At 37.1% G+C, this 24,980-nt stretch overlaps 1 protein-coding gene across 5 annotated transcripts in view; it reads right to left on the bottom strand.

The window, feature by feature from the left end:
• Positions 1 to 24,980, bottom strand: part of DPP10 (dipeptidyl peptidase like 10) — a gene marked incomplete at both ends in the record, with an annotated part of 1,352,958 nt that overhangs the window by 527,305 nt on the left and 800,673 nt on the right. For all 5 annotated transcript variants that reach the window (XM_081242278.1, XM_081242277.1, XM_081242276.1 and 2 more), the window contains one exon: positions 10,826 to 10,940. In XM_081242278.1, the coding sequence (XP_081098404.1) occupies positions 10,826 to 10,940 (115 nt within the window). The remainder of the gene's footprint in view (positions 1 to 10,825; positions 10,941 to 24,980) is intronic.

The following is a 24,980-nucleotide window of genomic DNA, read 5'->3' on the forward strand; positions in this document are numbered from 1 at the left end:
ATTTGAATTGTAAGGGTCCAGGAGAAGAAGAGAAAAAGAAAGGGTCCAAAAAAATATTTGGAGAGGTTATAGTTGAAAACTTCCCTAACATGGGAAAGGAAATAGTCAATCAAGTCCAGGAAGCCCAGAGAGTTTAATACAAGAAAAACCCAAAGAGAAACACGCCGAGCCACATATTAATCAAACTATCAAAATTTACATACAAAGAAAAAATATTAAAAGCAGCAAGGGAAAAGCAGCAAATAACATACAAGGGAATCCCCATACGGTTAACAGCTCATTTTTCAGCAGAAACTCTGCAAGCCAGAAGGGAGTGAGAGGACATATTTAAAGTGATGAAAGGGAAAAATCTACAACCAAGATTACTCTACCCAGCAAGATTCTCATTCAGATCTGATGGAGAAATTAAAACTTTCAGAGATAAGCAAAAGTTAAGAGAATTCAGCGCCACGAAACCAGCTTTACAACAAATGCTAAAGGAACTTCTATAGGCAGGAAACACAAGAGAAGGAAAAGACAAACAAAAAAAACCCAAAACAATTAAGAAAATGGTAATAGGAACATACATATTGATACATATTGATAATTACCTTAAATGTAAATGGATTAAATGCTCCAACCAAAAGACACAGACTGGCTGAATGAACACAAAAACAGGACCTATACATATGCTGTCTACAAGAGACCCATTTCAGACCTAGGGACACATACAGACTGAATGTGAGGGGATGGAAAAAGATATTCCATGCAAATGGAAACCAAAAGAAAGCTGGAGTAGCAATTCTCATATCAGACAAAATAGACTTTAAAATAAAGACTATTACAAGAGACAAAGAAGGACACTACATAATGATTAAGGGATCAATGCAAGAAGAAGATATAACAATTGTAAATATTTATGCACCCAACATAGGAGTACCTCAATACATAAGGCAAATGTTAAAAGCCATAAAAGGGGAAATCGACAGTAACACAATCATAGTAGGGGACTTTAACACCCCACTTTCACCAATGGACACATCATCCAAAATGAAAATAAATAAGCAAACATAAGCTTTAAATGACACATTAAACAAGATGGACTTAATTGATATTTATAGGACATTGCATCCAAAAACTACAGAATACACTTTCTTCTCAAGAGCTCAAAGAACATTCCCCAGGATAGGCCATATCTTTGTCACAAATCAAGACTTGGTTAATTTAAGAAAACTGAAATCGTATCAAGTGTCTTTTCCGACCACAATGCTATGAGACTAGATATCAATTACAGGAAAAAAAAATTTTTAATTACAAACACATGGAGGCTAAAAAATACACTACTAAATAACCAAGAGATCACTGAAGAAATCAAAGAGGAAACCAAAAAATACCAAGAAACAAACCTATGATATGCAGCAAAAGCAGTTCTAAGAGGGAAGTTTATAGCAATACAATCCTACATCAAGAACCAAGAAAAATCTTAACTAAACAACTCAACATTCCACCTAAAGCAATTAGAGAAAGAAGAACAAAAAAATCCCCAAAGTTCACAGAAGGAAAGAAAACATAGAGATCAGATCAGAAATAAATGAAAAACAAATGAACAAAATGATAGCAAGGATCAAAAAAGTTAAAAGCTGATTCTTTGAGAAGACAAACAAAATTGATAAACCATTAGCCAGACTCATCAAGAAAAAAAGGGAGAAGACTCAAATCTATAGAATTAGAAATGAAAAAGGAGATGTAACAACTGGCACTGCAGAAAAAAAAAAGGATCATAGAGATTACTACAGCAACTATAGGCCAACAAAATGGACACCCTGGAAGAAATGGACAAATTCTTATAAAAGCACAACCTTCAAAGAATGAAGCAGGAAGAAACAGAAAATATAAACAAACCAATCACAAGCACTGAAATTGAAAGTGTGATTTAGAATCTTCCAACAAACAAAAGCCTAGGACCAGATGGCTTCACAGGCGAATTCTATCAAACATTTAGAGGATTCTTCAATATATGCAAATCAATCAATGTGATACACCATATTAACAAATTGAAGTATAAAAACCATATGATAATCTCAATAGATGCAGAGAAAGCTTTCAACAAAATTCAACATCCATTTACGATAAAAACTCTCCCGAAAGTAGGCATAGAGGGAACTTTCCTCAACATAATAAAGGCCATATATGACAAACTCACAACCAACATCATTCTCAATGGTGAAAAAGTGAAACCATTTCCTCTAAGATCAGGAACAAGACAAGGTTTCCCACTCTCACTGCTATTATTCAACATAGTTTTGGAAGTTTTAACCACAGCAATCAGAGAAGAAAAAGAAATAAAAGGAATCCAATCGGAAAAGAAGAAGTAAAGCTGTCACTGTTTGCAAACGACATAATACTATACATAGAAAATCCTAAAGATGCTACCAGAAAACTACTAGAGCTAATCAATGAATTTGGTAGAGTAGCAGGATGCAAAATTAATGCACAGAAATCTCTTGCATTCCTGTACATTAATGATGAAAAATCGGAAAGAGAAATTAATGAAACACTCCCATTTACCATTGCAACAAAAACAATTAAATACCTAGGAATAAACCTACCTAAGGAGACAAAAGACCTGTATGCAGAAAATTATAAGACACTGATGAACAAAATTAAAGATGATACAAACAGATGCAGAGATATACCATGCTCTTGGATTGGAAGAATCAACATTGTGAAAATGACTCTACTACCAAAAGCAATCTACAGATTCAATGCAATCCCTATCAAACTACCACTGGCATTTTTCACAGAACTAGAACAAAAAAGTTCACAATTTATATGGAAACACAAAAGACCCCGAATAGCCAAAGCAATCTTGAGAAAGAGAAATGGACCTGTAGTAATCAGGCTCCTGGACTTCAGTCTATACTACAAATCTACAGTAAACAAGACAGTATGGTACTGGCACAAAAACAGATCAATGGAGCAGGATAGAAAGCCCAGAGATGAACCCATGCACATATGGTCACCTTATCCTTGATATAGGAGGCAAGAGTATACAATGGAGGAAAGACAGCCTCTTCAATAAGTGGTGCTGGGAAAACTGGACAGCTACATGTAAAAGAATGAAATTAGAAAAAAAAATAAGAATGAATTTAGAACACTTCCTAACACCATACACAAAAATAAACTCAAAAGGGATTAAAGACCTAAATGTAAGGCCAAACACTATAAAACTCTTAGAGGAAAACATATACAGAACCCTCTATGACATAAATCACAGCAAGATCCTTTTGGACCCACCTCCTAGAGAAATGGAAATAAAAACAAAAATAAACAAATGTGACCTAATGAAACTTCAAAGCTTTTGCACAGCAAAGGAAACCATACACAAGACGAAAAGACAACCCTCAGAATGGGAGAAAATATTTGCAAACGAAACAACTGACAAAGGATTAATCTCCAAAATATACAAGCAACTCAAGCAGCTCAATATCAAAAAAACAAACAACCCAATCCAAAACTGGGCAGAAGACCTAAATGGAAATTTCTCCAAAGAAGATATACAGATGGCCAAGAAGCACATGAAAGGATGCTCAACATCACTAATCGTCAGAGAAATGCAAACCAAAACTACAATGAGTTATCACCTCACACCAGTCAGAATGACCACCATGAAAAAATCTACAAACAATAAATGCTGGAGAGGGTGTGGAAAGGGAACCCTCTTGCACTGTTGGTGGGAATGTAAATTGATACAGCCACTATGGAGAACAGTATGGAGGTTCCTTAAAAAACTACAAATAGAACTACCATACGACCCAGCAATCCCACTACTGGGCATATACCCTGAGAAAACCATAATTCAAAAAGAGTCATGTACCACAATGTTCATTGCAGCACTATTTACAATAGCCAGGACATGGAAGCAACTTAAGTATTCATCGACAGATGGATGGATAAAGAAGGTGTGGCACATGTATACAGTGGAATATTACTCAGCCATAAAAAGAAATGAAATTGAGTTATTTGTTGTGAAGTGGATTGACCTAGAGTCTGTCATATAGAGTGAAGTAAGTCTGAAAGAGAAAAACAAATACTGTATGCTAACACATATATATGGAATCTAAAAAAAAAAAAAAAAGGTTCTGATGAACCTAGAGGCAGGACAGGAATAAAGACACAGACGTAGAGCATGGACTTGAGGACACGGAAAGGGGGAAGGGTAAGCTGGGATGAAGTGAGAGAGTAACACTGACATATATACACTACCAAATGTAAACTAGATAGCTAGCGGGAAGCAGCTGCATAGCACAGGGAGATCAGCTTGGTGCTTTGCTACCACCTAGATGGGTGGGATAAAGAGGCTGGGAGGGAGACACAAGAGGGAGGAGATATGGGGATATATGTATATGTATAGCTGATTCACTTTGTTATACAGCAGAAACTAACACAACATTGTAAAGCAATTATACTCCAATAAAGATGTTACATAAATAATAAATCTGGTGTCTAAGACAATAGTAAGAGAGAATTCTTTGCCTCAAAGTCATATTTGCAGGCACATATCAAGGCAAAGTGATGAATTCAAGTCAGTCTGATACAAAGGTCAATTTAATCACTCTATCTGCTGTACACTGTCCACAAACTAGGTACCTAAATTCATCCCAATTCTGTTGGCCTTAGACGTATTATCTAGAAAACTACTCTACTTTCTTGAAATTGGTATGTTATGAGAAATAAAAAAGATGATTGTTCACTTCCTTTGGAAAATATCTGTAAATTGGTATTTCTTCAAAGAAAAGCACACATCCTCAAATGTTAACTTCCAGTTTTTGTTTTGTTTATTTTTCAGGATGGGATTGCACAAATTTCTCAGGTTCTCTCTACTTCCTTGGTTATAAATTTTGGCTCAAATGAACTATGTGAGCCTAACTTCATGGATCAAATCCTCACCTGACATTAAAGATTTAACTAATCATCAACATCACAGTGGAAATCTCAAACTCTGTAAATTATTTTCCAAAATGGAATCTGAATCTACTGTAAACATCTTACTATTAGAGATACATCTCTAAGGGAAAATACAGACATTTATATAGTGGAAGTGGACCATCCTTATTAAATTATAGTTTAACTGAGATCAAGCAGAGTTCTGGTATCTTATACCTGAGTGCTTGACTTCTTTTATACTCTGATAGAACTGTGATGATCAACCCAAATGCTCACCTAGAGGAGGCACTAAAGGAATAAAAAATTGCCTAAAAGCAAGAGCTAGAGCTAACGATGAAGACACAATTTCAGTGCCTTACAATGTTGTCTTTAGTCAACCATGAGAGTAAATTAACCTGATGACTTTGTTTTGACACTGACTGATTACAGACATTAATCAAAGGGCAACAGGCCACTGCTGCTGAAGAACTGGTGGAATATAGGCAGTCCATAGGTGGTTATTTCAACATGGCAATCAAACTTAAGAGCTTGATGAATATCCTCTACCAAATACATTCTAACTCATAAAATACGCTTCTCTATTTTTCAAACAGGTCAAAATGGGTAACTGTATTCTGTGTGAAATGTTTCCTAACCATGTTCACTGTCATTCTGCATATTCAATAAAAATATGAGACTGCGGAGTAAATGCATAGCTACCTAAAACTCGTTTCCAGAACTTTAAGCATAAATATACACCCATATATTTGTAGAGTATAATTATTGATCTTATTGTTACCTATTCTGAAAATAAATGTGGATACTCTTTTTTCTTTAAATACAAACAACAACAACAACAAATACGTGGGCTGGATCAATACATCCGAATAAGTGCCTTTTAATCTGAAAAAAATTTTTCTTTCAGAAATAGTTACTTATTAAAGAAATACTTGAATTGTTAACCTACTCTTCAAAAATAATTAGGACTTCTTTTCACAAGGCACGGAAGTTGCTGACAACCTTGGAAATTAAGACAACTGTGTCAAATTACCTCTGTAATAAAATTTGCAATCAAACCAAAATTACAATGAACATGTGTTTCTCTGGTTATAGGCTTGCATTCCTTAGCACTTACCTGCAAAATGTGATGCTATTTTGAGCAAAACAGTTTCTAAATCATTTCTTAGACTAGATAACTCCTTGTATGCTTTCTCCCTCACCCACCCTCCTCCAAATAATTAAATATATTTTCAAGGTAGAAGGGGTTTAGAGAGAGAGCTCACCAGATTTAGTCTGTTGCTATATTTGTTACTAAGCAAGCCACCATTATTGCTTTTGTTATTTTATTAGGTCACAGATATTAGAGCTGTAATGAACTTCAAGAAATCATTTCAGTTTCTGGCAAACCAAAGATGCCCTTTTCTTCAACAAAACACTTGGGGTCAAAGGAGGTAAGTGATTTGTCCAAGGTTGTATACTGTAAATCCCCTACATACAAACGAGTTTCGTTCCAAGAGCACATTCATAAGTCCAATTTGTTCGTTAAGTCCAACAAAGTTAGCCCAGGTACCCAACTAAACAAATCGGCTATGTAGTACTATAATGTAATAGGTTTATAATACTTTTCACACTAATAATACATAAAAAACAAACACAAAAAATAAAGAAAACATTTTTAATCTTACAGTACAGTACCTTGAAAAGTACAGTAGTACAGTACAACAGCTGGCATCCAGGGGCTGGCATCGAGTGAACAGGCAAGAAGAGTTACTGACTGGAGGAGGGAGAGGAGGTGGGAGACGGTAGAGCTGAAGGGTTGTCAGCAGTAGGAGACGGAGGGCAAGCTGCACGTGGCAATGTACGCCGGACACGTGAACTAACATACATGATTAGACATGTGAATGCATGCATATTCGAATCTTTGAAAGTTTTCAACCTGAAGGTCCGTATGTAGGGGACTTACTGTAGCTATAAAGGTGTTGAATTTCTGACCCCAACACTTACTTGGAAGGATTGTTCTAGAGTCTGCTCTTTATCCTAAAAGGTCAAGTATCTGGCTGAGTAATTTCAGAATCAGAAGTTTCCCTTCCTGTCATGGATTCCCCTTCCTGGTCGAAAGTTTCCATCTGTCTGACTGGCTTTACCTAGAAAGCTGGGCCTTGGGGACATACTTGTGAACAAAGGAAAGATTAGAGGGGGTTGTTGCATGTTATTCCCTCAGTTGGAGGTTTTCCCTTGCAGGTCTATTCTAGCACTGCTGAGGGTGAGAAGAGGGAGGCTCCGTGTAATCAGAGCACTAGAGTCTGACCACAGACAGGCACACATGTGCTATCAAAAGGCCACACTCATGGTCTCGATGCACATTCTAGCCCTCAGAACCAGAGGTTAAACAAACTCAGTTCTGTTTTTTTTTTTTTTTCCTGTCTAACGAGGGAGGCAAGACTAGATAACTTCTAAGAGTACTTCTAGGCTTAGGACTCAGGCCACAAACTCTAAGTCTTCTGAGCTTATATTTTACTCTGCTGTTTGGTTTGAGCCCACCATGGAGGCCACGTAGCCAGGCTGGTATTTGCTCGTTCATAACTCAAGCAAATTCCTAAACCACCATCATTACCTATGTCCACTTCATCAATTTATATCATCTTCCAACCACTGGTGACATTGAGTTTACAAACAGAGAGTGTAAAACACAAGTTGTTTGTTTTCTGTAACAATACTTTTTCCACTCCAGCATACTGACTTTTATTTTTCATTTCATAACATCCCTGCCAAAAATAACAGTGAAATCTAGACATCTGAACATGTGGTATGTAAAACAAACACTAAATTATAAATCTAAATAATAATTGCACTTCCATTTGTGTGTGATTACTTTCATATGAAATTAACTCTTTGGGTTGGGATATGTGGTTGTTGTGTGCTTGTGTAGCTGGGGAAGAAGGAGATTGGAAGTGACAGATATAAAGCAGGAGATAGTGAGGCCAACTATGATAGTACCTAGAAAGCTGTACTCCATAATTATCTATTGATGTATGAAGAAATGAATGAACAGACCACTGAAAGACTGACGCCAGATTAAATATTTAGTATTTTTCCACCTGTCATAATTTAAAATTGAAATCACAGAAGATCTATATTCCTGAAAGACTTTATACTTTTTCTTAGAAATCTCCCTCATGCAACACAGTGTTTGGCATTGTGTCTGGTGGTCAATAAGTACTTAATAATAAAAATAATAAGAGGAATGCCAGCAGCAGTTCTACAGACTGTACTAAACACCTCAATTTTATTATCTCATTTATCCCTCACAGTAACACTGAGACAGGCTGGGACCTGGGACACTTTGCTGCAGTGCTTGCACCTGGACAAACGTCTTCTTGAGCAACAAAATACAAAGAAACTATAAAGGACTAAAAATAACTGCGTGCATTCCCAGTTGGGGCAAATTATGGACAACAAGATACAAAAAGACCAAAAAACTCCCAACTGCCACTTCTGAAGAGTCAGGAGCAAAAGGAGGGCACTGCACATGCCTCCTGCACACAACACCACCAAAGGGGTGGGCAAACCACCTAAGCCCCCCCCACCCCAGCCTGACCCCTGGACACACCCCTACCCTCACCCCACATAAGGATCCAGCTTGCCTCCCCTCAGGGAGCGAGCAAGGAAACATGTTGTTTGTTCTTGCTCCCCCCTGCTGCAGCAGGGGCCCCAATAAAGCCTTGCCTGAATTTCTTGTCTGGCCTCTTATCAATTTCTATTGATTAAAGGGGCCAAGAACCCGGGTCGGTAACGACACTGTAAAGTTGGCATTATGAGTTGCATCCATAATACAGATGGGTGAAGACCAGGTTAAATTATTAGCCAGCTTCACAAAACTAGTTCTGCGAGAGCCATAACTCAAACCAAGGTGTATCTTGCTTAAACCCTTGTTTTAATAAATGAATAAGTGCATGACAAAATGAATGCAACTATCCTGTGTTTTTATTACTGGGGCAACTTGGTAAGGGTTGGGTAGAGGTGGTTTAACTTACTGAGTGACCAAGATCTTTGTTATACCAAACTCCCAAAGACACCAAGGTATCACTATGGCCTCAGAGAGTTAACAAGAAAATCTGAGAAACTGAATCACTGGGAAAAGGATACTAGAATCAGATGGAAGAAAGTTCAAGAGAAACATATAGGTATTCTATGATACTAATTTCTTTCATCTGGCTGATAGTCATCAATAGAAGCAGTGAAGCCACGTAATTCATGTTTTTAAGAATTATGTCAAAATTCCTACGGTTAAGTGAAACACTATGTTGAACATTAGCTCATCTTCCTTTAACAAAGATTCTTGGCAATCGGCAGCAACTCACAGCCATCACATTGCTCAACTACACTGTACTGCAGATGTACAAATGAGGCTGTTAAGAGACAGCTCCTGAGAGAATGATGGATAAGCCACCTCTTATAAGAGAAATTTCTTTCTTTCTTTTTTTTTAAAGTCTCCTTCTCTTCAGTTTCCTTTCTCCTGACTCCCTTAATTTCTTTCTCAATCTCTTCATATGTTAAATAACAACCACAAACTATATTTTTGGGAATCTATACATTTCAAAGCCAATGTTTTTTACAAAGATGGTATATGTCACAAAGTACCATATTGGAACACCTGATATTGCAATTTGTATAATTAGCCACCATAATGAGTTGACTAAATGACTCTGTGAAAGAGAGCTTTTGTTAATCAAATGTTGGACATGAGGAAATAAATTCAACATGTTTAAGGGGCTTGTAAATAACAAAACTGGGGCAGGAACTGAAGTTATAAATGTATAGCCTTTAACAACAGGCATATGAGTTGATATGGGGACTAGTTCAATCCTATCATAGAAATGACCATTTTTTTCACCGCCATATATGGTGATCAGTTTTTGAGCAAGCTAGAGTTGGGTGGGTTGTAGTAGCATGACAAACTTTTTTGTTCCTGGAAGGCAGTTTGGGAGTTTCAAATGTGAGCAGCCTCTCTCTGCCTTCTGTGTTATCACCTACCAAAGAGTAGTAAAACTTCTGAGTACTGAAATAAACCCCAGAGAACAATAAAACCTACTGATAATTTATATAGTAGTTTTCAACTATTTAACATAAAGAACACAATTTAAAGAGTAATGCAGGGGCTTCCCTGGTGGCGCAGTGGTTGAGAGTCCGCCTGCCGATGCAGGGGACACGGGTTCGTGCCCCGGTCTGGGAAGATCCCACATGCCACGGAGCAGCTGGGCCCATGAGCCATGGCTGTTGAACCTGTGCGTCCGGAGCCTATGCTCCGCAACGGGAGAGGCCACAACAGTGAGAGGCCCATGTAACGCAAAAAAAAAAAAAAAAAAAAAAAAAAAAAAGAGTAATGCAAGAGCAAACTGGAGAGGGTCTTTAGACAGAGAGAAACTGGGAATGTATAAACTACAGAGAAAGACGAGAGAAAGTGGAAGTGTCTTATTTAGAGACTTAGCTCATTTTCTTTTGATCTAATCCTCTTTGTCTGTCAAATCCTCCCTTACCACTGTCATTATAGTTGGGCTGTCTCCTATATATGGAAACTTCCAGACTCCACTCCCTCAACTCCACCCACAAGAAAAGTCAAACGTGTCCCGCATTTATTAAATTGACAAACATAACAAGTCTCTAAACAGCACTGGAGACCAAAGGTTTCCTTGGCATTCTCAATATATATATTTTACATTTCAGCTTCCCCCAAATATCTTGCATGGTATTTAAACCACAAAATGACTGTGCCATGTGCGAAATGTCTGGTTATTCATTTTTTTATTCCAACCAATGCTAATGTGTCCTAAGATACCACATGTGACTACCCTCTTAAGGCATTTGAATGTGAAATTATCATCCACAATACCATCGTAAGAGAGTAATAAAGACAGATTACCTGGGGTTAAGAGGATGACTGACATGGTGATGAGTGAGCATACAACTAAAATCACCAGCAGGGCAATAGCAATTCCCTTCCAGTTTCTCTGTGGAGGGCTGTTACTTCCCAGTTCCTACCGAGATAGAAAAAAAAAAAGAAGTTTCATAATTATACATGCTCCAAGAGAAATGTACTCATAAAGGAATGATTCAGTACATGGAAGAATCACATTGAAAGCTGATTAGAATCCTCTTCCTCTTTGGTAGCCCATTTAATTATTCAAAGGTGTATATATTATAAATGGCTACCTTTTGGGGGGCAATCTTATTTCTCCAAGAGATAAAGCAGCAAAGGTTTATGCCTGCTGTCTAAAATGTGGATGGCATTAAAATACATGGAATATAAACACTAGGATGATAGCCAAGATACTCTGCAAAATAATTATGTAAATAAAGTATGCCCATTTACATTTTTTCTTGCCACAATGGAACTTACAATAAAGATTTAAATATTAATATTCCTGAAGCACTATAGACCACTTTTCAAACTGGTAAGGGGAAGAAAAGATTAGTGATGGGAAAATCATTCAAAATGCCCCCTCACTGCAGAGCAGTGCACATTTGTCAACTCAAAAGGTCCTTTTTTTAAACAGTTCCCCTACCACTCATAAATATCAACAGGATGTAGTAACTAAATTAAATGAGTGCTTCTATATCAATGGTTTATGACATCCTCTCCCTGGGCAGCATGCATGATATTGGCAAGGAGGTATGATTGATGGGGTAGGATAAACTTGAGCATCTCTTACAATACATATAGTAAAGCTTTTCATTTTTCAGATGATCTGTGTTCTATTCTACTGACTAGAAATATATGAGCATCATTCACCAAAGTAAAGCACAGACCACACTAGTTTGAAATAAATGCCAGATTTTCTTTGTAATAAAGTTTATAAAACACTAAGCTTCTTGTTTCTTTCTTCCTATCCCAATCCCCAGCCTCTTTTCCTCCAGTCCTAATAGAGCCTTCTTTATTCAGAAATAGTCAAATGATTTGGGGACAAATCAAACAAAACGGAAAGGTTTCCAGTTCACCGTATTTGCACAAATCACCCAAGAAGCCACAGTCTTCCTTTAAACAAAGATAAGTAAAATAGCAAACATTTGATAAGCTATAAATGGCTTATTGTGACTCACAGTTTAAAGCACTGAAGCCAATTTTCATATAGGGATAGTGGCATTCAGTTCTGCAATAAACTCTTTGGACTTAAAGAACTAGGTCCTAACTAAATGCAAGAAGAAACCATGCACAGGAGGTATTTTGTTATTGTTTGTTTTTCCCCTTCTCAGATCAGTAGCTTTAGGTTTTTCACTCTGATGAACCAAATCCAGCAGAACTCAATTCCAATCTTTTTTCTAAAATGGCTCACTCCATACCTCATTTTCTTGCTTGTTAATGCTTATTGTCCAATACCTCTCTCCCTTCTGAATTTTGGTTAGAATTTCCATTCATAAACTTATTCCACATAAATCGAAACAGTAGATTAGCAAATCATCAGCGCTTAAGTAACAACATCAAGAAAAGCAATAGTTTTCTTAAGACCATAAACCCTTTTCTAGAATGCGACGTGACTGCAGGTTTCCTGGGCAATTTCTTTGTCAGAATCTGTGTGGTGTGATGACCAGTTATTCTCCATATTAAGGCTCTATTTAAGACTACTCAGAAGCCAGAATGATAGATTAGAGAGGCAATGCTATACGTAGATGCCTATGCTGGGCAAAAAGTTGTGAAATACTCATCTCAAGAACTAAGAGATAATGAAAGAAGGGCAACAAATAATAGGAAGTGAGTATCTGGATGAAGAATCATAAACACTTTCATATTTATTAACTCAAAGGGAGGTAAGAAAAAGGAAAAAAGAATAATTGTAAGCAATTATAACTGTCTTCTCAGTCCAGTAAAGGAATCAAGGGGAAATGATAATTTTAAACCTACTGACTCTGATCTTGATTCACTGTCACTAGAACGCAAGGCAAATTATTAGACAAATGTGTTCAGAGTGTGTTTTTCAGTTTTTGAATATGATGTAACTATGCAATGCCTACCAAGCATTGTCTAACAGCAATAATAGATATCTTATTATGTGTCTCGTGTTGTACTGAGTACTTTATATTCACAATCTCACAAAATCCTCATGAGAATTAGGTGAGATTACAATTATTTTGACAAATCTGCAGATGAGAAACATGGGATTTAGAGACATAAATAACAAACCACTTACTGCTAATCAGCGGGATATCTCAAGGTCCAATCCACGAAAGTCTAGCTTCAGAAACCACACTCACACACTATAATATGCTATTCTAAAAGGAGATATTTCTTGAATCAATCAATAAGCCAATGAAGCAAGGAATGATTTGAACCCCTACATAATAATAGTTGTACTTTAATACCTTTTATCTGAGAAAATTCACAATTTTATAAAAGCTCTTCTGAAGTCTGTAATGCTTTCAAATAAACTCATATTTTCCCAGGAATGGCAGACTAGGAAAAAATATACCATTTAAAAAAAAGGGTAAAACATGTTTGAGTACAAAATACTTTTCTGTTCATAAAGTGATGCACATAAGAATGTCTGGCTCCTCTAAAAATGACCCATCAATACCAAAAGCATCTACAAGTCCGTTTTAGGAACTGCAGACTTAATGAACTCTTACTATAATTCCCACCTTTCCATCCATCTTAAATTCCATTACCATTATATTTCTAAAGCACGGTTTTACTTACATCACTTTATTCACAAAGTCCTTTAATGTCTCTACGTTATCTAAAGAATTAAGTGCAAATGTGTGAGTCTAGAATAACAATGGTCTATAGCCAAGCTCCAGTCTTTTCATCCAACTTGATTTTTTTTTTTTTTGAGAAAGAACACTACCCTATACTGCTCTGATTACCATTTCCAACATATGCCTCAGATGCTTCAAACTTCACCTAACCATTCCACTCCCAGTATTTTTCTCCAATTCCTTTCATACGCATCCAATTACAGACATTGTCAATCATTCAACATCCTGCTCAAATGTCTCTTCTCTTGAAAATTTCCCCCAATTATGCGAGCCAGATATAATTTTCCTTCTGAAAAAAAAAAAAGCCTAAAATGCATTGTACCAATAGGTTTGAGACCAACTCCGCTACTTAATAGCTATGAGATTGCAAACAACATGCCTCTACAATTTCCTAAGCCTCAGGCTTCTTTTTTAGCTGAACAACTGGAATAATAACAATAATTATTTTTAGATGTAACAAAGATTAAAACAAATTATTCAAACAAAGCTCTCACTTAAATGTACAAGACAGTTCACACTAAGTGAACTGCTTGGAATGTTCTTCCTCAGTACACTTGCACGTCACTCTTTCTCTCGCATCATTTCAGGTCTCAATCTCAAATGTTCCTTCCTTTGAGAAGCCTTGCCTGGCCACCCTCTACAAAATAACATTATATATCCACTTCTATTTCCTCAATTAGCTTTATTTTTCTTCATATCATTATCATTTTTGAGTATATTATGTCATAGTAAATCATACATCTATAATAATATAAATTAAGTTGTTTAAATGTTCATTTTATCAGTCTCAGCTCTCCAGAATAGAAGCTTTGTGATGTCAGTAACCTAGATCATCTTGTTCTCTGCTATATCCCTAGCATTTTGAACAGTGTTTGGCACATACTAGATATGCTATAGATAATAAACAAATGAATGAATGAATGAATGAATGATAGCAGTTCTGATAATGGTGATGGTAATGCTTAAAGCCATGTATAAACAGCCATCATATCCCTGTCAAAGTTATCTCCTTAAGGTAAGGAGCACATCTTAGATAACTTTATATTCCTTAGACCACTGAAGAAATTCTAGCCCTTTTAATAGGTGCTTAGAAAATGGTTGCCCAGTTAATTAAGTGGTATAAATGGTACCTGAAATGGTATAGAGCTACCGTGTCATTAGTTAAATACACATCAATAGTAATTTTTAAAAAAGGAACTACTTGCTATAGATAAATTTGATTGCAATTATTTTTAGCTTCATTTATCTGATGCTTGGATCCCAAAATACAGTTGTCATTCTTCAGTTTATCTTCTTCTTGGACAACCTCAATAATTTCTATTGTTGCTGGAAGTGGTTCTAATTGGCTCTGCTTTTCAATGACTTCCTCCTAGCCAACACCTGAAAACATACACGCCAGGCCCACAGGACAGGTTTGTGCTGGGCAGCAGCCTGACCTTGCAATGTCATCATCTGAATGCTTTGGAAGAAGCACAGAGTCAATGTTGGGATATTAAATTCCCTGGAGAGGTTTGAAGGTATAAGAACAAATGTTTAAGAATCCATATATACAGTTGTTTTTAAAGTCAGTCCTCCAGTGGATAGATGCATAGGTTAAAACACTTGCGTCCAACTGCAGCTGATGTTCAGTGTTGTGATTGTCTAGAGATGTTTTGGTGCTGCAGGCCACACTAAACTCATTCGGTAACCTAGTTATTTATGTTGTGTTTACTGCCAATCAAATTACTCATCACCCTTTAGAGAACAGTTTAGTTTCTAAGACGGATGTTCTCGACACACATAGTTTACCTAAATCCAAATGAATTTTTAATGTGTTCAAATACAAAGGAAAAAAATGCTAGAAATCATAAGCAGAAAACATCCAAGATTTATATATCATTTCCTTGGGCAAAATAAGGAAAAAAGCCGAACCAACAAATTCAATTTTCTTAAAAATAAGAAAAAGAATATAAATGTATATAATAAATATAAATATATATTCCACTTGTAGTTCCCCTTAAAAAACTCCATGTTCAACTGCCATATGTGTCATGAAAAGAAATATGATCCCTCCATATTAAAATTGTATCAAAAAGTAATAACATTTACAGGAAGATGCAAGGAGGAAATATCATCAAGATATTGAAATTATGTCTGCAGATTGGATGAGGGTGTGTTTTAATAAAAATAGATTTTTTAGGGCTTCCCTGGAGGCGCAGTGGTTGAGAGTCTGCCTGCCAATGCAGGGGACACGGGTTCGTGCCCCGGTCCGGGAAGATCCCACATGCTGCGGAGCGGCTGGGCCCGTGAGCCATGGCCGCTGAGCCTGCGTGTCCGGAGCCTGTGCTCCACAATGGGAGAGGCCACAACAGTGAGAGGCCCATGTACCGAAAAAAAAAAAAAAAAAGATTTTTTTCCATCACATGGTGTTCACATTCACAACTGTGAATAGTCTCAACTGTGAATAGGAAAATAGTCCGAAGCATTTACACTTAATAATTGGAAAATACCTTAAAGGAACTTAAGGTACTTTTAAATGTTGTATATTGTTTCATGATATAGAAAAGCATAGCATTAAGTTAAGACTTTTAAAGCCATCTGTAAAATAATGATTAAAAAACTGATTAAAAAAATCCTTTTACATCATTCTTAGAAATGTTTAGCCAGCTCTGGCTTGAAAGACCTTGTAACATGGGTATTCAGCAGTTGGCCAATTCTCTTTAAATCATTCTGTTTAACAAAATGCACTGCAGTCTTTCAGAATATAGAACATTACACTACATGCAACTGGGAATACAAATTAAAATAAGAACCGTCCCCAGTGAGTATAAACACTAATGAAGATTTTGCTTACCACCAGTATAGTACAAAGTTACATAAATAAAGGTAACCCAGCAAATCGCAGAATTTTTCTATGGGAAATGAGGGGAGACGTTATTAACTTCCTTGTACTGATATATTTTTTTTTCTTTAAGCATTCATACATCATTTCCTAAGAAATAAGGTACTAGATATGGTGGGATTATAGAATTACATATACAAAATCTGGAAAGACAAAAGGAATCAGAGGATTTTTTTTCTTTTTTAAATAGGTGGAAAGTGTGTATAAAAATACACAGGTATTGGAAAATGGAACAAAGTGTGCATTTTTTTCTTTTTAGCAAAAATGATAATTGACAAAATTTACAACCTGGAATAGACCAGTAAGCGTAAAAGAAATTGAGACAATTTTTTATATAGCTCCACAAAATTACAAGGTCACAGATTTTGCCTCTAAGACACAAATAATTCCTGTGCCATTTGAAACATTTCAGAGTATACTGAAAGAAGGAAAATTCCCAAATTTTAATGTTTACCTTGTCTTGATTGTCTGAAATAGAAAGCACATAAAAAAAATTTAAGCTCAATTTAAATAAAGAAATAAATGCAAAAGTACTAAATAAAATGTTAATGAATTCAATGCAGGAGCTCAATATAAATAATAATTAAACATTGTGAGATATTTCCACCACTAGGAGATATAGTCATAGCTCCCTACAACATTTACTGATATCAGTAAAGAAAATATAATCATAAAGATTGTTTTTCATATTTAATTTTCAGTTTAACACTTGTAATACCTACTGCTTCTTAAAATTGCCCATTATACTTGTGGACATTCACAAGTTCCTCATTTATCATGTTTCTCCAATTAGAAGACTCTATGCTAAATAAAGTGCATAGTTTTGGTAAATAATCACATTTCATACAGAAAGTTATACATTTTTTCAAAATTACATCTATTATAGTTTTGTGTTATCAGTGTACATGAGGCAGTGCTGAATAAATGCTACTCATAGTATGAACTATGGACAGCAGCATCAATGTCACCTGGGAGCTTATTAGAAATGCAAGACAAGAGTCTTTTATTGAGATTTGCTCTATTCTTTTTTTTAAAAAATTCTGATTTGGTTTTATCTGTTCAACATTAATTTATTTATAAAAGAACTAGCAATTGTCTCAGTTGTAATTTGTCATTTATAATTCCCTGATAATTATATTTGTTTGTGACACACTCCTCGATGGATCACCATTAAATTAGAAACAAAACAAAGATGACAGCTATCATCAATATATTTTTCAGTAATAGTTTCACATTTCTATTATCATGATTTAGAGGTTTGGCTGATCATCTATGATTCTGAACCTGTTTAGGCTTCAAAACCACAACTAAAACTGTAAAAGAAACAATTAAAAAAGCAAACAAACAGATCTGATATCAGCAAGATGGCAGACTAGGATGCTCCAGGTCCTCATTCCCTCATGGAAACATCAAGTAAACAACTATAGAGTGATTAAAATAGCATTACGGGAGCTCCAAAAACCAGTGAAGGATATGCAGCAACCAAGCAAATGCCCAATCAAGAAAAAGTCACACTTAAAAAGGCAGGAGATTTCATGGCATGTTTGAATACCCTCATTCCCTCCCTGGCACAGTTTAGCATGCTCAGAAGGAAGTGACTCAATTCCAAGTTCCTTCCTTCAGATGGAAAAAATAAGTGGAACTTGTTGGCATGTTCTGGCCTATCTGTGGGCTACCTGAGGGACGGGTTTCTGTCTTGCCTGACAGAAATAGCAGCATAGTTTAGATCTCAGGTTAGAAGGCATGGAAAGCAGTGGAGTCTTCCATGGTGCATGAAAACTGCTGGACTATAAACAAGCAGAATTTGAGGATAGAAATTACCTGCTTAGAAACACAGTGGAACACTTAAGACCTTAAGAAAAAGCAGGGTGATACTCTTAAAGAAATCAAGACATTTTAAAACAGCCATGTATACAGGGGAACTGGGAGTAAGGGAGGGGGGAACATGTACACACAGGCCAAGGGAAGACAAATGCAAAAATCCTGAGAATATCTTGAGGCTTCCTGCTGGATTGATTAGAAAACATCTTTCTTTGAACAGGGCCAGTCTCCAAAAACTGGAAGAAGTGGCTATTTTTTCAAATGCCCTATTTTCAACAAAAGATCACAGGTTTACAAAGAAAGAGGGAAACATGGTCCAGTCAGAGAACAAAATATACCTCTAGAAACTGACTGTAAAGTAACAAAGGTTCTGGACTACTAGAGACTTTAAAACAGTTATCAGAAATATGCTCTAAGAGCAAAAGGAAAACATGGACAAAGAACTAAAGAAAATCAGGAAAATGATATATGAACAAAAGATGATCAACCAAAATACAGAAATTATTTTAAAAAAACAAACACAGAATTTCTGGAGTGGGAAAATAGAATAACTGAATTTAAAAACCTAACAGCAGACTCAAACAATAGAAAAGAGAATCAGTGAACTTGAAGACAGGTCCTTTGAAATTATCAAGTTTGAGGAGCAAAAGGGAAAAAAAGAATGAAGAAAAGTAAACAGAACCTATGGGACTTATTGGGTAGCACCAAATAGAGCAATGTACATATCATGAGAATCTCAGAAGGAGAAGAAAAAGAGAGAGAAAGGGTACGAGAGTTTATTTGAAGAAATAATGATGGAAACTTCAAATCTGAAGAAAGATATGGTTATATGAAAGCACCAAAAGCTCAGTGAACTCCAAGTAAGATGAACTCCAAGTAAGATAAACCCAAAGAGATCCATACTGAGACATATTTTAATAAATATATTAAAAGTCAAAGACAAAAAAGAGAATCTTGAAAGAAAAGTGACTCATCACCTACAAGTATCTGCAATACGATTAGCAATGGATTTCTCAGCAGAAACTTTGCAGGCCAGAAGCAGTGGGACAATATATTTAAGGTACTGAAAGAAAAAACTGTCAACCAAAAAAAATCCATGTCCAGCAAAAACGTTCTTTGAAAACGAGGGAGAAATTAAGACATCCCCAGAGAAATAAAAGATAAAACACCTCATTGCCCCTAGACTTGCCCTACAAGAAATGCTAAAGGGAGTCCTTCAAGTTGAAATGAAAAGATTGCTAGACATAAACTGAAGTCATAAGAAAATGCAAAGTATTCCATAAGGATAAATATGAGGACAAATACAAAAATTAACATTACTTTAATTTTGGCTTCTAACTCCACATTTTACTCTTCTACAGAATTTAAGAAACAAAAACATAAAAATTAATTATAAGTCTGTGTTAATGGGTATACAATACAAAGATGTAATTTATAACATCATTTACATAAAGTAGGAAGGATGGAGCTAAAAAAAGAGTCCAGTTTTTGTATCCATCTCTTTGTGGGGAGTTACTGTTTAATGAGTATGGAGTTTCAGTTTGAGAAGATGAAAAAGGTTCTGGAGATGGATGGTGATGATAGTTGCACAGCAGTATGACTGTACTTAATACCACTGGGAGTACACTTAAAATTATTAAAATGGTAAGTTTTATTTTATGCATATTTTGTCACAATTTTAAAAATGTAAATAATAGCAACATTCATCATAGGAACAGATATATTAAGTGACTTTAGAAAGTTTTAGTGTCCAAAGGAAGAAAACCACAAAACTTTACCAGAGGATTTCTAAGGCCACTTGAAGGAAATAGGGAATCACTGCGTTCCTGTTAAGTATGATTCAATATGGAAAAAAATGGTCATTTCCTAGATTAATCTAAAAATTTTAAGTAATTCCAATAAAAATCCTAACAGAACTCTTTTTCCTTGAACTGATAAAATTATCTCACAATTCATCTGGAAAAATAATCATATGAAGATAGAATAACTTTGAAAAAAGAAAAATAATGATGGATACCAGATACTAAAATTTAATATAAATCTGTGCTAATGAAAATTGTGGAATATTAGTAAGAAAGGAAACATTAATAAACAAAACTATATTTCAAAAAAATTCCATGCACACACATATCAGCAAATTGTTTATATTTTGATCCCAATTTCTCATTATACCTTCTTTCTGTAAGAAAGCCAATTGGGGTTTCACACAACACTCCAATGAGGTGATTTCATGGTCTTTATGGTGCCAAATCAGAGAGCCAATTTTTCCATTATTTTACAAGAATTCTCAGCAGCATTCTAATGCATTAACCAATACAGCCTCCCAGGAAAGTCTTTCCTGTGACACCACACTCTCCTGTTTTTTTATCCTGCATTGCTAGCCACTTCTCCATTTTCTTTACTGGTTTCTTCTTAGGCTTACCTCTGAACTATGGAGTTACCCCAGGCTTGGCTCGGGCCCACCCTTTTCTCTACATAAACACTATTTCTAAGGATAACATTTAATCTCATTTTATATCACTCAAAACATTTTAATCAGTTTTATATGTTAAATGTTTAAAATGGAGGGGCCGGGAAGATGGCGGAAGAGTAAGACGCGGAGATCACCTTCCTCCCCACAGATATATCAGAAATACATCTACACGTGGAACAACTCCTACAGAACACCTACTGAACGCTGGCAGAAGACCTCAGACCTCCCAAAAGGCAAGAAACTCCCCCACGTACCTGGGTAGGGCAAAAGAAAAAAGAATAAACAGAGACAAAGAATAGGGACGGGACCTGCACCAGTGGGAGGGAGTCGTGAAGGAGGAAAGGTTTCCACACACTAGAAGCCCCTTCGTGGGCGGAGACTGCGGGTGGTGGAGGGGGAAAGCTTTGGAGCCGCGGAGGAGAGCGCAGCCACAGGGGTGCGGAGGGCAAAGCGGAGAGATTCCCGCACAGAGGATCGGTGCCGACCTGCACTCACCAGCCCGAGAGGCTTGTCCGCTCACCCGCCAGGGCGGGCGGGGCTGGGGGCTGAGGCTCGGGCTTGGGTCGGAGCGCAGGGAGAGGACTGGGGTTGGCGGCGTGAACACAGCCTGAAGGGGCTAGTGTGCCACGGCTGGCCGGGAGGGAGTCCGGGAAAAAGTCTGGAGCTGCCGAAAAGGCAAGAGGCTTTTTCTTCCCTCTTTGTTTCCTGGTGCGCGAGGAAAGGGGATTAAGAGCGCTGCTTAATGGTGTTCCAGAGACGGGCGCGAGCCGTGGCTAACAGCGCAGACCCCAGAGACGGGCGTGGGACACTGGGGCTTCTGCTGCCGCCACCAAGAAGCCTGTGTGCGAGCAAAAGTCACCCTCCACATCACCCCTCCCGGGAGCCTGTGCAGCCCGCCACTGCCAGGGTTCCGTGACTCAGGGACAACTTCCCCGGGAGAACGCACGGCGCGCCTCAGGCTGCTGCAACGTCACGGGCCTCTGCCGCCGCAGGCTCGCCCCACACTCTGAGCCCCTCCCTCCCCCCAGCCTGAGTGAGCCAGAGCCCCCGAGTCAGTGGCTCCCTTAACCCCGTCCTGTCTGAGCGAAGAACAGACGCCCTCAGGCGACCTACACACAGAGGCGGGGCCAAATCCAAAGCTGAAATCAGGCAGCTGTGTGAACAGAGGAGAAAGGGAAATTTCTCCCAGCAGCCTCAGGAGCAGCGGATTAAAGCTGCATGTACCCTGCATCTGTGGAATACCTGAATAGACAATGAATCATCCCAAATTGAGGAGGTGGACTTTGGGAGCAAGATAGATTATTTTTTCCCTTTTTCCTCTTTTTGTGAGTGTGTATATATATGCTTCTGTGTGAGATTTTGTCTTTATAGCTTTGCTTTCACCATTTGTCCTAGGGCTCTGAACGTCCATTTCTTTTTTTTTTTTACTTTATAAAAATTTTTCTCTTAATTTTTTTCTTAATAATTATTTTTTATTTTAATATTTTTTCTTAACAATTATTTTTTATTTTAATAGCTTTATTTTATCTTTATTTTATTTTATTTTACCTTCTTTCTTTCTACTTTTTCTCCCTTTTATTCTGAGCCGTGTGGATGAAAGGCTCTTGGAGCTGCAGCCAAGAGTCAGTGCTGTGCCTCTGAGGTGGGAGAGCCAACTTCAGGACACTGGTCCACAAAAGACCTCCCAGCTCCACGAAATATCAAATGGCGAAAATCTCCCATATATCTCCATCTCAACACCAAGACCCAGCTTCACTCAACGACCAGCAAGCTACAGTGCTGGACACCCTATGCCAAACAACTAGCAAGATGGGAACACAACCCCACCCATTAGCAGAGAGGCTGCCTAAAATCATAATAAGGCCACAGACACCCCAAAACACACCACCAGACGTGGACCTGCCCACCAGAAAGACAAGATCCAGCCTCATCCACCAGAACACAGCCACTAGTCCCCTCCACCAAGAAGCCTACACAATCCACTGAACCAACCTTAGCCTCTGGGGACAGACACCAAAAACAACGGGAACTACGAACATGCAGCCTGCTAAAAGGAGACCCCAAACACAGCAAGAAAAGCAAAACGAGAAGACAGAAAAACACACAGCATATGAAGGAGCAAGGTAAAAACCCACCAGACCTAACAAATGAAGAGGAAATAGGCAGTCTACCTGAAAAAGAATTCAGAATAATGATAGTAAAGATGATCCAAAATCTTGGAAATAGAATAGAGAAAATGCAAGAAACATTTAACAAGGACCTAGAAGAACCAAAGAGGAAACAAGCAACGATGAACAACACAATAAATGAAATTAAAAATACACTAGAAGGGATCAGTAGCAGAATAACTGAGGCAGAAGAACGGATAAGTGACCTGGAAGATAAAATAGTGGAAATAACTACTGCAGAGCAGAATAAAGAAAAAAGAAGGAAAAGAACTGAGGACAGTCTCAAAGACCACTGGGACAACATTAAACACACCAACATTCGAATTATAGGGGTCCCAGAAGAAGAAGAGGAAAAGAAAGGGACTGAGAAAATTTTTGAAGAGATTATAGTTGAAAACTTCCCTAATATGGGAAAGGAAATAGTTAATCAAGCCCAGGAAGCACAGAGAGTCCCATACAGGATAAATCCAAGAAGAAACACGCCAAGACACATATGAATCAAGCTATCAAAAATTGAATACAAAGAAAACATATTAAAAGCAAAAAATCGTCAACAAAATACTAGCAAATAGAATCCAACAGCACATTAAAATGATCATATACCACAATCAAGTGGGGTTTACCCTAGGAATGCAAGCATTCTTCAATATACACAAATCAATCAACGTGATACACCATATTAGCAAACTGAAGGAGAATAAACATATGATCATCTCAATAATGCAGAGAAAGCTTTCGACAAAATTCAATACCCATTAATGATAAAAACCCTGCAGAAGGTAGGCATAGAGGGAACTTTCCTAAACATAGTAAAGGCCATATATGACAAACCCACAGCCAACATCGTCCTCAATGGTGAAAAACTGAAAGTATTTCCACTAAGATCAGGAACAAGACAAGGTTGCCCACTCTCACCACTCTTATTCAACATAGTTTTGGAAGTTTTAGCCACAGCAATCAGAGAAGAAAAAGAAATAAAAGGAATCCAAATGGGAAAAGAAAAAGTAAAGCTGTCACTGTTTGCAGATGACATGATACTATACATAGAGAATCCTAAAGATGCTACCAGAAAACTACTGGAATTTGGTAAAGTAGCAGGATACAAAATTAATGCACAGAAATCTCTTGCATTCCTATACATTAATGATGAAAAATCTGCAAGTGAAATTAAGAAAACACTCCCATTTACCATTGCAACGAAAAGAATAAAATATTTAGGAATAAATCTACCTAAGTAGACAAAAGACCTGTATGCAGAAAATTATAAGACACTGGTGAAAGAAATTAAAGATGATACAAAGAGATGGAGAGATATACCATGCTCCTGGGTTGGAAGAATCAACATTGTGAAAATGACTCTACTACCCAAAGCAATCTACAGATTCAATGCAATCCTGATCAAACTACCACTGGCATTTTTCACCAAACTAGAACAAAAAATTTCACAATTTGTATGGAAACGCAAAAAACCCCGAATAGCCAAACAATCTTGAGAATGAAAAATGGAGCTGGAGGAATCAGGCTCCCTGACTTTAGACTATACTACAAAGCTACAGTAATCAAGACAGTATGGTACTGGCACAAAAACATAAATATAGATCAATGGAACAGCTTAGAAAGCCCAGAGATAAACCCACGCACATATGGTCAACTTATCTTTGATAAAGGAGGCAAGAATATACAATGGAGAAAAGACAGCCTCTTCAATAAGTGGTGCTGGGAAAACTGGACAGCTACATGTAAAAGAATGAAATTAGAACACTCCCTAACACCATACACAAAAATGAATTCAAAGTGGATTAAAGACCTAAATGCAAGGCCAGACACTATCAAACTCTTTGAGGAAAACATAGGCAGAACACTCTATGACATAAATCAAAGCAAGATCCTTTTTGACCCACCTCCTAGAGAAATGGAAATTTAAAATAAGTAAACAAATGGAACCTAATGAAACTTAAAAGCTTTTGCAAAGGAAGCCATAAAC

This window comes from Mesoplodon bidens, assembly GCF_964165515.1.
Source record: "Mesoplodon bidens genome assembly, chromosome: 8".
In the NCBI taxonomy this organism is placed as follows: domain Eukaryota; kingdom Metazoa; phylum Chordata; class Mammalia; order Artiodactyla; family Ziphiidae; genus Mesoplodon; species Mesoplodon bidens.